This window comes from Apodemus sylvaticus, chromosome 11 (assembly GCF_947179515.1).
Source record: "Apodemus sylvaticus chromosome 11, mApoSyl1.1, whole genome shotgun sequence".
In the NCBI taxonomy this organism is placed as follows: domain Eukaryota; kingdom Metazoa; phylum Chordata; class Mammalia; order Rodentia; family Muridae; genus Apodemus; species Apodemus sylvaticus.
This window is the reverse complement of record NC_067482.1, coordinates 37557325-37574381: the sequence shown is the minus strand read 5'-3', so window position 1 is coordinate 37574381 and position 17057 is coordinate 37557325. Positions and strand designations below refer to the sequence as shown.

At 42.6% G+C, this 17057-nt stretch overlaps 1 protein-coding gene across 4 annotated transcripts in view; it reads right to left on the bottom strand.

Annotated features, from left to right (window-relative positions):
• Window positions 1-17057, bottom strand: part of Txk (TXK tyrosine kinase) — a 55010-nt gene that overhangs the window by 25997 nt on the left and 11956 nt on the right. For all 4 annotated transcript variants that reach the window (XM_052198827.1, XM_052198825.1, XM_052198828.1 and 1 more), the window contains 4 exons: window positions 16615-16717; window positions 15732-15934; window positions 12781-12846; window positions 5766-5820 (listed from right to left, as the gene is read on the bottom strand). In XM_052198827.1, the coding sequence (XP_052054787.1) occupies window positions 5766-5820; window positions 12781-12846; window positions 15732-15934; window positions 16615-16717 (427 nt within the window). The remainder of the gene's footprint in view (window positions 1-5765; window positions 5821-12780; window positions 12847-15731; window positions 15935-16614; window positions 16718-17057) is intronic.

The window sequence follows — 17057 nt, the reverse complement described above, 5'->3', positions numbered from 1 at the left end:
TTTAGACAATGGGCCCAATTCTTAAAACCCAGCAATAGAAAGCACCATAGTCACATAATGGAAAATACTAAACTTGAAAGGAAAACCTAGTATAAAGATTGACCTATACCAGAACAAGGGAGCCAAAGATAAACTTCAAATCATGTGTGTAAGGTCACCTGGGCATCAGTAACGTCAGGCCAGCCTAGGCTGTACAAAAGAAAGGTCACTGAGCAGCCTCATTTCATAACACATATTAAAGAAAGTGTGAATAAAGTGAATCTAGTAGCATCAAAGCCCACATGTACCACGGCGCATTGATTTATAGTGCCTAACATTTTCCCTAGTGTAATCTCTATATTGAGCTCAGCCTTGGGAAGGTTTGTTTTCAATGTGTTGTGGTGATCCTGAGACTGAGGAAAGTTAACCACACCAGAGAAAGCCTCCGTGTTTAAAATAGTTTATGATCTCACACACACACACACACACACACACACACACACACACACACACTCATTGCAACAGGAAAACTTTGGAATGAGCCAAAGGTACAAAATAAAACCACGGGCCTCATCCAGAAACATGGGGAGTTTTTCTTGTTACCTTGGAGTGGAGAAAGCAGTTGTAGCTTGATATAATCTATCGACCTTTACAAAAAATGTGTCTGATGAATTCAAGCATGTAAAACTCAAATACTTTGTTCATGCCAGAAAACCACTGAACAATCAGAAACATATAGGAAATGCAGTCACATGCCACCAGGATTAGTTTCCTTAGTTATAGCTACATAGAGTCAATAGATTCTGAGAAAGGCATCAAAAACTTAGTAGAAAACCTCACAGAGAATATGAGCTGACAGTTACAACAAAGAAAATCAAACACATAAAATGCAATGTATGAAAAATGCTTAGCATCCCTAGGCTAAGAGCCTGCAAACCAAATTCTCAGTAAGATGAGGCGTCAGGGACGACGGATCCAGATGGTGCACAGGAAATGCTGCCTGCAAAGACTGTGAGAAACAGATGCTCCTGTAGTTCCCGTGGATATCTAGACGCCTGTGGTTCCTCACCTTTCCTACAGAGGGCGCCTTTCCTATTGAGGTCTACGGAGATCAGAAATGCATATTCCCTTCAGCCCTGGATTTCCACTTTGGAGATTTAGTCTCCAAAAGACTCATGTAAATAGAAAAAAAGACGTGTTGGAGGAGAGAGTGGAAGGCAGTGTTGTTTAACAGAAAGAAGAGTGCATCTCACTTACTTTATATAATGAACCACTGACTTACAAATCGTGATATATCTAAGCCAGGGAACGATCCGCAGATAGAAAGCGAATGAAATTGGGGGGCTAGAAAAGGGGAAATCATTTGAAATGTAAATAAATTATATCGAATAAAAAAAATTAAAAAAAAAGAAAGAAAAAAAAAAGAAAGCGAATGAAATACCCTCTTATGCGCGGCTGTGGGAAGACTCGGTAGGAAGGACAAAGAGTGTGTGTAGAAGAATATACATAATGGGCTGAGGAGATGCCTCAGTGGGAAAAGCGCTTACTGTGTAAGAATAGGGATCCAAGTTTGGATCCCCAGCACCCACATAAATGCCGGTCACATGTGGATTACAGCCTGCCTGCCTATAATCTCAACACTTGGGAGACAGAAGTCAGGAATTCCTGAAACAGTCTGGAAAGCTTGACTAAACAAATCAGCAAACTCTGGGCTCAAGGGAGGAACCCTACCTTAATATATAACACAGAGAGCAAGAAGAATGATTCCAGATATCAACTTCTGGCCTCCACTCACACACACACACACACACACACACACACACACACACCTTGTCTTGTTCCTGGTCTTAGTGGACATGTTCCCGCTAGCCCAACTCCCAGCATTCTTATAGTGAAAGGATGTTGGATTTTGTTTTGTCAAAGGTGATATGACAGGGAAAGAAAGGAATATAGAAAAGATGCTTAAGGTGGGAGGGGGGATGGAAGAGAAAGGGATTTGAGAATTAGGGGGAGGACTGACTAACACTGAGGATATTTGAAAGAGCTGCATAGAAAGCTACTACTCTATAAACTTCCATGGAGTGCATCTCTGTGTAATTATCTGTGTGTTTCTGTCTCTGTCTGTTTTTCCGTGTCTCTCTGTCTCTGTGTGTGTGTCTCTTGCTGTTAGTTTAAGTATAATTATCCTGCATGAGAGGTAATGCTTTCCTTAGAAGCCATAGGTTGCCAATTAAAGGGCCCAGTTTCAAATAATGTGATACCGTGTCTCTACTAACTAAATTGTTAGCCAAAGGAGCTCCAGAGGACCCAGGCCATTACAAGGTATTCCCATCGTTCTTTGTTGCCCACCAGAACTTGACGGTAGGACACTATTGTTGAAGACACCACACACTTTGTTCCCAGAACTCAGAGAACTCAAGCTGGTACTTTCTGAAAATTTCCTCCCTTCTGTCTAGCTTTCTTGGTACATGGGAAGTCGGACATAAGTTCTGAGGGAGTTAAAAATCAATCACCTTACCAGCTGTGACCCCTGTGAGGTACAATAATGGCAGGCCTAGAAGGCTGTTCCCATTTGTATGATAGTGACGTGAACATTATAGGGGTAAACAACTGCTTTCTGATAGGATTTAAGGCCCCTTGCTCAGAAGGAAATTTATACCAGGTCATGTAAATCTGGCCAAGATTCTGTTGCTGAGGAACTCATAAATCCTAGGAGTAAACACACTATTATTATTTTGGAAAATGGAGATAGTATCAACGTTCCCTCTAAATGCATATTTCTATACCTGTAGATTGGTACAGCTCTCGGGCCTTATCTGAGAGGCATCTTTGTGTAGAGGATGGCATTTAATACGGAGATTCGTGGCTGACCAAACTATAGGAAACACGGGTTGGTGGAATCCTCAGGTATGAGTGAGATCACCATATCATATCCACCTCCCTCCAAGAGTTAGGGAATGGTGGATAATGGGGGCAGACAAAATGTAAGAGCCAGGGTAAAGGAGGAGAGGTGTAAAACAGTGTATTGACTTGACAGGACTTCCATATTCATGACCTCACAGTAGCTGTGGCTGTCTGCAGAAGCCTGTGCTAGACCAATCCAGTCGACAGTGCAGCATAGGAGGACGGGGGGCACATGGCGCCCACCCCTAGCTGAGGAGCTTTTGACAGTTGGTGGCAGGTATCAGAAGGAAAGTCAGTTCTCATTAGGAACGTGGCCCTGGTGTCCTGGTGGATGACTTCACTCCAGTGTATGTGTGAGCAGTTATACTTAGCAGTTTGTTTTTTTAAGGATATGGGGTTAGGGGGGAGATGTAAGGAGAGATCTAGAAGGAGTTGGAAGAAAGGGGAGGTGAATATGACCAAAGTGTGTATTCTTGCATGAAATTCTTAAAGAATAAAAGTGTAAACTCGTATCTTAGTTTTCTATCTCCATGACAAAACACCATGAACAAGGCAACGCATAAAAGAAAACATGTCATTTAGAAGACACAGGTCCAGAAGGCTAGAGTCCCTGAACATCCTGGGAGTTGGGGGTTCAGGGCAGCAAGCAAGTAAGCATGGTGCTGGGGCAATAGCTGAGAGCTTACATCTCAACCATAAGCACAAAGCAGAGACAGAGACAAAGAGAAACAGAGAGACAGAGACAGAGAGAGACAGAGACAGAAAGAATGCTAGCTGGGAATAGTGTAGGCTTTGGAAGCTTCAGCACCACCACCACCACCACCACCCCCACACACACACCCAGTGACACACTTCCTCCAACCAGGCCACACCCCTTAATCCTTTCCAAACAGTTGTACCACCTGGGGACCAAGCATTCAAATATATGAACCTGTGGGGAGCATTCGAATTCAAACAACCACAACCAGTCAAACTGGTTGTCAAACTATTCTGAGTCAAGGCTTAAAAATACTTAGTAATAATCGATCTGAGTATTCAGTGTGTGACTGTGTATGCAAGATGATCTTTACAAGGACACATAGTCCCTCAGTGTCCCTCACAGTAAAAAGCTATAAACAATTTGAATGCTTATGAACATCGGATACATTTTATATAGGCATATAGTGAAATATTACACAATATGTTGGTTCTTCATGTACACATGTGAATGAACATAATGTTTTCATAAAAATCCAAAAATCTGAGATAATGGCTCACACCTATTACCCTAGTGACTGGAAGGTTGAGGCAGCAGGATTGCCGCAAGTTTGAGTCCAACCTGGGCTACACAGTGAGACCTTAGTCTCAAATATAAGTGGATATCAATGTATATGACCTTCTTTATTCAAGTGGTAAATAAAACATCCCATGTAGACATATAGATAGTATTTATATTTATAAATGGATGGACAGGAGAGAATATCTTTTTTTTTATATTGCCTCTAGTGAATGTAGAGAAAAAAAAATGTTGGCATGGGCTTCAACTGTGCGTATAATTTTAACCCCTTCAGAAATGTCAGGGCAACTCAGCACAGGGCACATGTTTGCAATTATGACTTAGGGGTTGGATGCAGGAATATCACAAACTAAAAATTATTCTCAATTATGTAGTGAGCTTGAGGCCAGCCTGGGCTACATGAGGGTCTATCTCAAACAAGGGAAACCGAACAACAACAATAACAAAAAACTTTGAAAAGCTCAGGGCCAGCCAACATTTAAATATTGCTTCAGTGTGTCGGGCATGTGGGCTCTGCTATAACCCCTGGCTCTGGTGTCTTCAGCAAGATGAGTCCTCCCAGTTACAGAAGCTCTTGTGCTGGGCACACACAGTCCATGTGACCGATGGAGCTCCTGATTTCATAAGCTTTTCTAGCACGCAGAGATAGGCCTGTCAAGGCTCCATCTGAGGCCACATCTGGGTTTCCCATCCTCCACATGGTACCCTGTTTTAGAGTAGGTGTTCTCAGTATCCTGGCCCATTGCTGACATGGATTTTATATAGATAGATAGATAGCTACAGAGCCAATTCTCTTTCATGGTTCTTGAGTCCCTGAACACCTGAGGCCAGCAGAGAGTGACACAACACTTCTTCTCCAGGGTCTGGGTTTGACTCTTCATTTCCCCACAGTGACCATGCACCGACAATTGGAAACTAAAACTCTCTGCTGTTTTGTCTTGCTTTGACCTAAATGAGTAGTTTTGATATGAATTTAATATCTTAACTACCAACTCTCCCCTAAAGACTAAAGAAACCAACACTGCATATTTTTCTGTATTTGTGCTTTCCATGGGTGTAAGCAGAGGCCACCAGGTTAAAGTGTCAGTGGCAACAAAGTGCATATGACAGCGGTTCTTAACTTCTGGGTCATGACCCCTTTGGAGTTTAACAACCCTTCCACAGGGGTTACCTAAGACCATCAGAAAACACAGATTTTCTTTTTTTGCATTACAATTCATAACAGTAGTAAAATTACAGTTATGAAGTAGCAGTGAAAATAATTTTACCGGTTGGGGGCAGGTCACTGTAACATGAGGAACTGTGTTAAAGGGTCGCAGCCTTTGGAAAGTTTAAAACCACTGTAATGGGTGACTCAGAGTCTAGAGCTGAAATCACTTCAAGAGAAACATGTCTCTGAAATGATGATGGTAATCAATAACAAGGTGATCTTATGAAAATATATCTGAGTTTTGACTTAGAAAAATGTGCAGTGGGACTGGGTTTGTGAGGGTATTTTAAGATTAGAGAGAACACAAATACACCTTTTTTGAATGGCTATGACCTTTCTAATAAACCTTCTTGGGATTACTAGAAATTTCCACAGGCTTGTTCTGGGCAGACTCACCTCTTGCCTCAATAGGCGTTCTGTCTGGTTCCTTGTAATGTTCTTGTGGTACCAGCTGGAAAAGTAGCAAAGAACACATTTTAAATTTTATATTATTTTTCAGTCTCCCCCACCAATAATAAACAAAAACAACAACAAAAAAAAACCTACTCTAATTCCTTCATTTTAAAGTCTTTACTTTAGAATTCAGTTTAGAAAGCTGTTGCCTAAATTCAGATAAATAACAATGTTCTGTTATACTGTCAATCAAGCTGAATACATTTTTTTCCTCATTTGAGGCCAAAAAAAAAAAGGTAGTTTATTCTACCATAGTTCACATCCCTCTTCTGGCCCATACAGTACTTATATACAATTTTATATGATTTAACATCTTGTAAAAGTCAATGAAAGATACAAAGTTAAGAAGTTATCATTTTCAACAAATGCTTAGTTCTGCAAATAAACTAAGATATAACCATGTCCAAATCTTTCTTTCCCCTTGGAAAGTTCCTGTTTGCATGCTTTTAGAAGTGTTAGGTCTCTTTCAAAGTGAAATTCATCCTGACCTACCTAAGTTTCCTAAGACACTCCCCCTCCTCCAATAAGGTTAGTAATTAACAGAGCCTACAGACACCAATCAATGTTCCCTACCCAAATTCTCTTGCCTTCCAGCTTACCTCGTCTGCCCTTCCTCACTAAACCACACTGGGCGTCCTCCCTTCCTTAAATCAGCATGTTTCCTTCTACTTTCAATCCCTCTGTTTTCTCTGCATTCGACATGCTATTGAATGACTATCAGAACTACACACAGTAGACATCATTAAATTATCAGGTAATGGCAGTGAAGGATTGGACTTGCTAGTGAGAGCAAGGGTAAGCTCCTGACTATGGGTGGACTGTGACTAGCAACCTCTAGTTCCCGCCGCCCTGACTTCCTGGAGTCAGTGTGTAACCTGGACCTCTGAGCCAAAATAAACTTTTCCCCAATATCAACATCTAGTTTGATGTGTCCAACAGTAAGCAATACCCATATAGTATATAGAAAACAGAGAAGGATGATCAAACAAAGACAGAAAGGTTGAGAAATGTTCAACATCAAAGAAAAAATATTTACAAATGTATTTATAAATGTAATGGAATATCACCAGAAATACTGCTTTGTGGAGAGTAGAGAGAAGGATTCAATGTTGAGCGGGGACTGGGTCACCATGAATGGTCCAGAGGCGGCTCACTGAAACCCCTCTGAGTCATAGGATGGAGTCCTTTGGTAAATGCATTTGCCCTAACACCTGGTGGTGAAAGACTGACTCATAGTCTGGATGGTCAGCTATCTAAACCACCAAGGGCATCAAACTGGAAAATAGACAGTAGAAAAGATGAACCACAGGAAACAGATGATGACACGCATTTTAGACAAAGGAATTGCCCACTCAAGAAGGGAACTTGGGGAGAGGAACAGTGATCATCCGTCGGGAGTTTAGAGTGAATGTTACAGTGGTGGAGGAATTTCAAGATGGCTCTGAGACCTCTTACAGAAAGACAACAATCCTGTCTGATGAAATGAGGCAGTATTACAGACACAGGAAACTAAGGTGGAGAGGTCATTACTGATTGGGTGGTAAAATTTGCATGTTAAAGGAAATAGTGATAAAACAGTGAAAAGCTGAATCTGTAATAGGCCAAAGCTGAGGTCTATGTGTGGACGGAGGAAACAACTACCTCTCTGTCTAAAGGATAGTGGATTCACAGGGACACACGTGAGACCTTCATGCCTCTTTGTTGGTCAAAGCCCTGTCACAATGACACAACATGTGAAACTGTATTTGTCACTGCTGTCCTGGATACACAGATGCTCTGCGTGAGACCGACATAAACGAACACACAGCTACCCCTCCCAGTTTGGGGGAGAATGTGTGGAGCTGTCCTCAGAAGATCAGTAGGGCCACATGCTGGCCTACCTTCCTCCTTCAACTGCCTTGGAGCCCCAGGCCATGTGTGTATCAGCCTGGATTCACAGACAGGAGCCTGGCATAACTGTCCCCTGAGAGCCCCTACCCAGAAGTTGACCGAGACAGATGCCAAAACCCGTAGCCAAACATTAGCCAGAGCTCAGGAAGTCTTGTGGGAGAATTGGGAGAAGGATTGAGGAACCCAGAGGGGTACAGACCCTACAAGAAGACCAACAGAGTTAACTACCCTGAACCCTTGGGGGCTCCCAGAGCCACCAGCCGAAGAGCACACATGGAGTAGACCTAGGTCCCCTGCACATATGTAGCAGATGTGCCACTAGGTCTTCATGTGGGTCCCCCAGCAATTGGAGCAAGGGTGGACTGTTGGCTGCTGGTGGATCCTGCTCCCCTAACTGGGCTGTCTTGTAGGTTCTCAGTGGGAGAAGATGTATCTAGTCCTGCAGTAAGTTGAGGTGCCAGGATGGGTTGGTCCCCCAGGAGGACCTCCCCCTTCTCAGAGGCGAAGAGAAGGAGGAAATGGGTGAGGGGGTATTGTGAGGGGAGGCTAGGAGGAGGGGAGGGCTATGATCAGGATGTAAAGTGAATAAATAAATAAATGGAAAAAAACTGTAAAATGCTACTCAAATGAGAGAAGTTCATGTAAGTTGGACTCTCAAATATATTTTCCACCTGCTATGATGTTGGTGTTAATATTAGTATTTTATATTTGTTCATTGTAGTGATAAATAGCAAGTGTGAATTCATTCATCTTGTTTAAATATGAAGTAGAAATTCATCCACATGGAAATGTCATAAGAATAACTTCAAAGGGGTCCCTGGAGAACCAGGTAGAAGCTTGTGACCCTGTTGTCAGGGTCTTTGGGGCACTCTATTCCTTCCAAGTAGTGAAAAGGTGTGATGGCCAGGCGGTGGTGGTGCACACCTGTAATCCCAGCATTTGGGAGGCAGGGGCAGGCAGATTTCTGAGTTCGAGGCCAGCCTGGTCTACAGAGTGAGTTCCAAAACAGCCAGGGCTACACAGAGAAACCCTGTCTCAAAATCAACAACAACAACAACAACAAAAGAGTAATGAAGAGGTGTGATGAGGGTGACTAGAGATCGGGAGCACAGTGGGGAGCATCACATTTCAGTATTTCACCCATTTACATCATATAATAAACCTTAGAAGGGCTTTTAAAAAGCCAGGTAAGACCATCACATCTTAGTTTCATTTCCTGTTGCTGAGTTAAAACAACTCAACAAAATTGAGGAAAGGTTTATTTTGGCTCAGAGGTCCAGGTTACAGTCCACTGTCTCCAGGAAGTCAGGGCAGCAGGAACTAGAGGTTGCTAGTCACGGTCCATCCACAATCAGGAGCTTACCCTCCCTCTCACTAACAAGTCCATTCCTTCACGGCCATTAAAGACCATTTCTCTGGGAGTCCAGTGTATATTAAAGACCTGCTGAGACACCCAACTTCAGGGACTGACAACCACTGGATTCTTGGATCTTCCATTGGTAGACAGCTGTTGTTGGACCAGCTGGACCACAGCCTGTAAGTCACTATAATAAATCCCCTTTATGTAATATATATATAGGAGATTCATTCCATAAAGTCCTATTCCTATAAAGAATCCTGACGGCAAGACCACTCAAATATTTCCCTGGTCTTACACAGTTAGGGAGCCCCTGCGTAGGGAATGGTGCTAACCACAATGGGCAGATCTTCCCACTCTACTGATGGAATCCAAACAATCCTCTATAGTTGTACCCACAGGCAACCATTATTTAGTCAACCCCTCATTGAGTTTCTCTCCCCAGGTGATCATAGATTAAATCAAGTTGACAATTAAAACCATCATAGACTGTATCTTCCACATTATACTAAACTAATACCAAATAGTGGACATTAAAAAAAGCAACCCAACATATGAAGTCACAATTCAGTAGGAAAACCTGTGTGTGTATTACATAAGGCCTTGAGTCGCACATGCACACACCTCCCATAGCATTTTGGTGGTGAGCTTTCATGGGTGTTGGGTAGAATGGTCATAGACCCTGCTTAGATTTCTATGTAATGGGTAACACTGTGGTGCTCCTCAGGTTTTGATTTAGCAAGCCCATTATATCTGAAAAGATGAATTTGCTTCCCTTAGGTGACTATGTAGCTCTGAAAATGTCAAGGATTCAGTACAGAGAAAAAGATAAATGAACATGTTCAACTCCTAGGTAGAGTTTGGATTATCAACACATTTAGTGTTTTAAATGTTATTAAGAAGATATGGAATATTGTGGTTTTGCTGGTTTCAAATGCACAATTAATTCTAAACTTGTTATTTGCAGCAAAAGAGAAATTTGAATCATCTGTAAATATTTGCACAGTTAAGAGAACTTAATTTCCCACAGCATTTAAACATTTCACTTTCCAACAATCATTTAAAGGACTTACACGGGACTTACTACAACTGTGCCTCTGCTCTGCCAATCACGTGAGGTACTTAAAACCATAACTGACTCTATCCAGTTTGTTAATACAAATCAGATGTTTCAGAAAGTGTAACTAACTGGGCTCATAAGTAGCACTAAATATTTAAGTACATTTTGTGACTAGAATTTGAATTACAATGATTATTCTTATTTATTTAAATTCATAAATAATGTATCAAGATTGGCCTGTTGGATGTAAAAGCTTAGTGAAGAATTGTGTTAGTACAACAGTCTGTTGATAATTGGAGTCTGTGTTTAAAAAAAAGCAGCCATCAGTCTTTCTGCATATCGGTGTTCTCCAGGGATAGCAGAAGCCCTCCATCACCGTTCACACCGCCTTCTCCCACCTTGGGAGCTCATGTCACGTTCTTATACACGAATTCCTAACCCAGCTCTTCCATCCACGTCCATCACTTCCCCCTGACTTCTCCTGTGATGTCCTACACTGCTCTTTTAATAACTACAATTTAGCACTATAATTAAGAATTACATATTTGTTTTGTTTTTAATATAGGATTGCTTTAATGTCTGTTTCCTCTGTTAACTGTAAGCCCCATTCAAACAAAGAAAGCTCTGTGTGTTCTAAATTGTATCCCCAGGACTCAAAGCAACTAAGATCAGATACATCCCCAGAGTACCACAAAAGAGACTGAACACATAAACAGAATTCAGATGCTAAAGTAACTAGGACATGCTGGCCACCTGTAAAACTAGGCAGGATAGGGCAAACTATAAAGGACATTCCCATGATCTTCACTGTTCACAGAAATAACCGTAATCACTGTTCACAGAAATAACCGTAATCACTAGACAGTATTGAACGTTACTATGTGCCACATAAAGTAGGTGTCCCCACTTATTAGAGCATTCAGAGACAGTAGGAAGTGTCGCCAGAAACACATCCCTGTAACGATGACACTATAGTTTGTAGTCGGTTGCTCCTGCACCCAGTAACTCTACCTATGGAGGATCCTTTGTGTAGTCATCCCAAAAGTACTTGGCACATACTAAGTGATCAATAAGTTCTAGTGATTACAATAATTATTAAATTCCTATGTTAATGCACCTGTTTAAAAAGAAATGAAATTTAGTGAATCTTCCTAAAATTTGAATCATTAAAAAGCATGATTTTAAAATTCATGTAAACCAGAGCCCAGGGAAATAAAATGGAAATTCTAACCCTAGAGGTTTTCATTTGGTATTTACAGTATAAGCCAGTCTAAAGCCAGAGGCTCAGCTTAGTCTAAACAGAGAGAGCAAAGAGCAAATGAGACAAGGTAGACAGAAGCAAAAGTGGCTTCGCTGGCAGCAAGTGTCCATTCAGCCACCACCAGGCCTGCAGACATGCCACACATGTCTCCTTTGATCTGCTAGAAAATCCAGACTTGAACAACGATTGAAAAGAAAATGTCCTATTTTTCTACTTGATCTGGGTCGTTTTTCATACACAGTCTCCGTTAAACCACATTTGTATTGTTGGCCAGCTTCAGCACAGGGGAGCAGTGAGGCCCCATGGGGCAGGCTTGAGTGACCATAAATGGCTGCCCCACTGTTTTCTAAGGGAGATTGCTCAATCCCCCCCAAAGAAAGTGGAGAGTAGAGGCTGGAGTCTTAAGCTAAAGGGTCAGGTCAACAGAAAGAACATTTGAGATGGAAAAGAGTGAAGACACGTGGTGATGGAACTGACCAGCATGGTGCCAAGGAGGAAGAGAAAGCCACCAGAGCAGTCTGGGAAAATCTATCAGGTGTGCCGAATGCCCTGGTAGCATCTTCATCTATGCTCAAAGATGGCATAGTCTCCAACACTTTTGGAATTGGAGCTATTTTAGGGAAAGGTGCACTGAATCTTGCCTAAATGAGGAGCAAGGCCAAGGAAGCGTCTTCCTCTGCATTTGATGTCTGGTCTCAAGAACAACGTGACACCACTGCTCTTATCACAAACTGATGTCTGCTGCAAGTACATGCTAGGCACAAGATGAGCACCCAAAGGGAGGAGGGAGCTGGAATACACACTGAGAATCTAACTTTCTAAAGTTACAAGACGCTCTGTCACTTTGTAGCTATGACTTAATCCATCAACCTTATTTCTCTACCGAAGAGTGAAATCTACGAAGTCACTGCTCAGGTCTCCCTATTCTAAATGTACTCTACTTACCTAAAAGAGAGGAAGGTTTTTAAAGAATACATTTGACAAGCATACTTGAGGTTCTTTCAAACAAAATCATTAGCCTACCTCTTCCCCTCAGCTATTTCTAAAAAGTATCAAAACAAGAGCCAGCATCTAAGAACCAGGTGGTGTACATTGTCGGATTTACAATCTGTCATTTTGAAAAATAAATGTTCCATATAGAACACACGGTACAACATGTGTATCAGTGTATCTAAGGCATGGCATGCCAAACAAAACAAATACAAGCTTAAGAAGAGTTTTCAGAAGCAACTGTGGTAAGAATCAGAGAGGTCTCTTCATTACTAAGACTATCAAAGGTGTTACTTTCTTTTTCTTTTACAAACTCGAAAAGTGACTATACTTCAAAGTTCTCAGCAGGACTCTGATTTTCCAAGGTTAATCACAGTGCAGTCTTGTTGAGGGAACTTACTCATATATTTCTAAGTTGGAGAGTCTGTTTTCTGTCACATAGTTGCTTGGGATTAAGCCTTCATTCCTACAACATAACACAAAACAAAAAAACTCAAAATGGAAGTCCAGTTTGTAACATTATTGCGACAACAGTTACTCAAACCCCAGCCCCACCCGGGGAAGATGTAGGAAGAAACCAAAAAAAGCATCTTCTGATACACAGCTAAAAATTTGTCTCCTTTCCAATTCTACAAAAACCTCTCTACACTAGATAGCAAGATCCTGATTCACAAAATAACCATTTTAATGGTTACATGACCCCATTCTCTTTTCTTTTGTTGAAATAATCTTTTCTTGTAGCCCAGGCTGACCTAAATTCCAGCCACCTCAAGAGTGCTAGGGTTTCAGGCAGCTGCCACCAAACCCAGGTCCAGAATACCAATATGCATTTTAAAGGAAAAGTGGGTGTGGTTCTGAGTTTAGACTCAACACTGATTGTTCCAATTCAGAGTTTAGACTCCACATGCTCTGTTCCCTGGGAAGGGCATTGTAGGTTGAAGACCCTCGTCGCAGGTTGGAATGCCTCAGACATAAAAAATGAGCAATTAGCTTTTTATTTTGCAATTAAATGTGGCAGGTTTATAAAAGCACTGCCAAGGGCTGGGCGGTGGTGGTGCCCGCCTGTAATCCCAGCACTCTGGGAGGCAGAGGCAGGCAAAAAACTCTGGGAGTTCGAGGACAGCCTGGTCTACAGAGTGAGTTTCAGGACAGCCAGGGCTATACAGAGGAACCCTGTCTCAAAAAAAAAAAAAAATTCAAAAACAAAAATAAAAAAATAAAAATAAATAAAAGCCCTGCCAAAATTCTGCTTTGGTTCCTTTGGGTCCAAAAAGTATGCCATTCCCCATCCCTCCCACCCCCCCAAAAAGGGCTGGCTAACTGACTCATCCAAAATTGAATCCAGGCTCAGCTCAACCTGGACTATGGGAGGATTTCGGGTGGTTAGATAAAAGTCAGCATTCTCTAGGAGCTTAAGAAACGGGTTCCCACCTGTCAAAAGGAATCATTTTCCTTACCTCTAGCAGAGGGGGCAAGGCTACCTGTGGTTGCCTATCCAAGCCCATGCCGGCCTCTAGGTTCCTTCAGGATCACAGGTACCAGTTATATATTTCAAGATCTATGCTAACATCCCCAGCCCCTCCGATGTCCCTCCTCCCAGATAGATACCTGTTTGTTCTCTTTAGAATGCCAATGTTTCCTCCATTTCCGCTATTCTCACTATTCTATCTATGTGTGTATCTATCTACGTATGTATGTATGTATGAATCTATCTATCTATCTATCTATCTATCTATCTATCTATCTATCTATCGTCTATCTCTCTTCTATTCTCTATCTTGCTGGCTTACTACCTCCACTCTCCTCTCCCACATCCTTAGCCCTGGCCATCTCCAGTTCACTGGCCACGTTCAGTCTGCTTCCTTTTCTCTCATATCTACAATAAACACCTAGCCATATCAGCAGCCACACTGGCAGGTTCTTTCCTGAGTGCCCCACCCCCCCATATACAGTCACTACTTCTGAAAGAGTTAACTCAGAAACTTAAAAAGGGTCAGGGACTGGGTTGCATTCCTCAGACCTCAAGATGGAGGGAGAGACCGGCCCTAGGGGTAAGGACAAATTCCAAAGGACTGACTCTGATCCCCTAGGGGACCTTATCTGTTTAAAAGTATCACTGGTCTGCCAATCACATTGTGACTATGGTGTCTGCCCTGGGGTCTGTATAAAAAGTCCACTGTGCAGACGGCGGGGGTCACTCACTCTTCATATGCAGAGTGACCCTAGCATGCTAGTATTTTTAATAAAATTCCTCATGCATTTTGCAGTGATTCCATCTCTGTGTGGTTCACTGAGGGGGCCTGGTAAGTTAAGACAGTTGGATTTTAACACTTCCAAACAGTCTCGTCCCTGCACACAACACCACTGTCCACTTAGTGGTCATTTTCCATGAGCTATACTCACACTTTGAAATACATGGAGTTGTTTTATTAGATGTAATTTACATAGAAGTTATCGAAATTCAAGCCTTGTTCTGCAACTCGCATTCAGTTTGTCAAGAGTGCATCTTGGTCTTCTGGTCATTTCAAATGGAGGTAAAAGAATAAGAAAAAAAGAAGCCCTGCCCTCCCTGCTGACAGGTATCTGCAGCTTCCATGGTGAGGGAGGACTTTCCCGGTTGAGCCTTCCATTATAGGCAGTCTTACTTGAGTCCAAGAACCATGCTCAAGGTTGCTTTACAGCGTTGCTTGTAATGAAGGAGGAGCCAAATTAAAATATATATGCATTGTGAAAATTAAAAATAATGGACCCAGTACTTTGGCACTTTCCACTTTTAGCTTAGCACTGCGGTATCAACTGATTATTGCAAATCATCCTTTGATAGACCCACACCTTAGACGCTGAAGCAGAGTCTCTCAATGATCTCTGAGTTCCCCGGGTCCACTAGTCAAGCTAACCATCTAGCTCCAGGGGTTCCCTTTCTTGGCCTCTCTCTAGGCTGGGGTTACAGGAGGGCCACCAGGTTCACTGGACGTTTATGTGTGTTCTGGGGACCTAAACTCCAGTCCTCACCTTTGTGAAACAATCGCTTCATGGACTGAGCCAACTCCATGGGCCATATTATTCCTATTCTACAAGTAAAAGCTCAGGAACTGATTCCCAGGACACACAGGGACAACTGGTAACGTGGGGGAGTGAAGGTAGGTGTATCTGGTTTGGAGAGTCGGCCTGAAGTCACTGTGTTCTAATATTCTCTCACAGATAGGGCTACGGAGACTGTTCTATTCTGTGCAGAGGGAATTTGCTGCAAACACAGAGCCAACAAGCCACTACGCAAGTCCTTCTTTATGTTCGAAGTCTTCAGAGTTTGGGACGAGGAAACATTTGATAAGTGCTAATCCATTATCTTACCCAAGGCGGTCTCTGGCCTTCCACCAGTGAGGATCACACCTCTCCAATATCAGATATTCCTCTGCTCTCTTCAGTGCCAAATTACAGGGCTCCCGAGGCAGGAAATCATAAAGAGCCTTGACCTGGATTCTCTCTTCCGGAAGCTCTTGCGGGAGGGGAGGCAGCGGCTTGCGCTTTGAGGGTTGCATCCCGCCTCTGTTGGACTGCAAAAACCAGAGGTCTCTTATTGTTTAAGTCATTTGTACCAAAACCAAAACCAAACCAAAACAAAACAAACCCACAAAGAACAGGACTTGCACATCTGCCTCCTCCTCACCCCACTGCCCAGCTCCAACAAGGCAGAAGCCAGGACAAGTGCAGCACACGGCTGACCGCAGCACGGAACTGGGGGACAGGCTTGTCATTTTATGACTTTCTGAAATCGCCAAGTTCTCTCCACAGCATAACCTTGAAGTTTCGCATGATACTTCTTAAAAGTTTCCTTACTCTGAAACAGTTTCACTTGGTAGTGCTTCTTCACTTTTGAGAAGAGAAACACCTCCACCCCCACCCGCACCCCCACCCGCACCCCCACTCCCACCCCTTCCCTTCCCTGTGCTGTGCCCAAGCTGCTGTCTCTCCCAGCACTCAGCTGAAGTTAACCCTGAACTCAAGACTGCCAGGAGCCCCGTGTGTTTCCTTCCAGTCACTGCCATGTTTCAAACTCTTGTGTTTTTAGTGGAGTAGGCTAGCTTAACTGGATTTTCCCACCCACTTTCTTCTAGAATGTTTATTGAATACTTACTGTGTACCAATCATGATTCTAGTTTGCGGGCATGGTCACAAGCAGGAATTGCCTAGAGCGCCTGCCCGTGTGGGGACTCCCTGTGAAAATGGCACTCACTTGATTTTTGCCCGTCAGTTTGGAGAACCACGGCCTCTGACGTTGGGGATGTTTTTCTGAGAGGTCTTCATTTCTGCTCGGGCTTAACTGCGTTCTCACCCGTCTGCCATTGAAAAGCAATCACATCACAATTATTAATAACAAGCGCATTCCTAAATCCTTTAGATCCTTTCAGTGATAAAATAATCTGGGTATCGTTTCTTTTTAAAAAAAAAATGTTTGTTTGTTTTTTTAAATCTTCTGAGTTCTAACTCCTTCAACAGATACTGAGCTGGAACTCTGAGGACTTTGTTTTCTGTATCCAGAGGTCAGAGAGGCTAAGTGAATTCAGAGTTGCTTTGAAATAAAGTTGCAAGAATGTGTCACATGCCCAGAGTCTGGTACTTATGAGGGTCTTAAAATTATAATCAACCTGACAACCACTTTCTCTGAGGCAGGCAGAG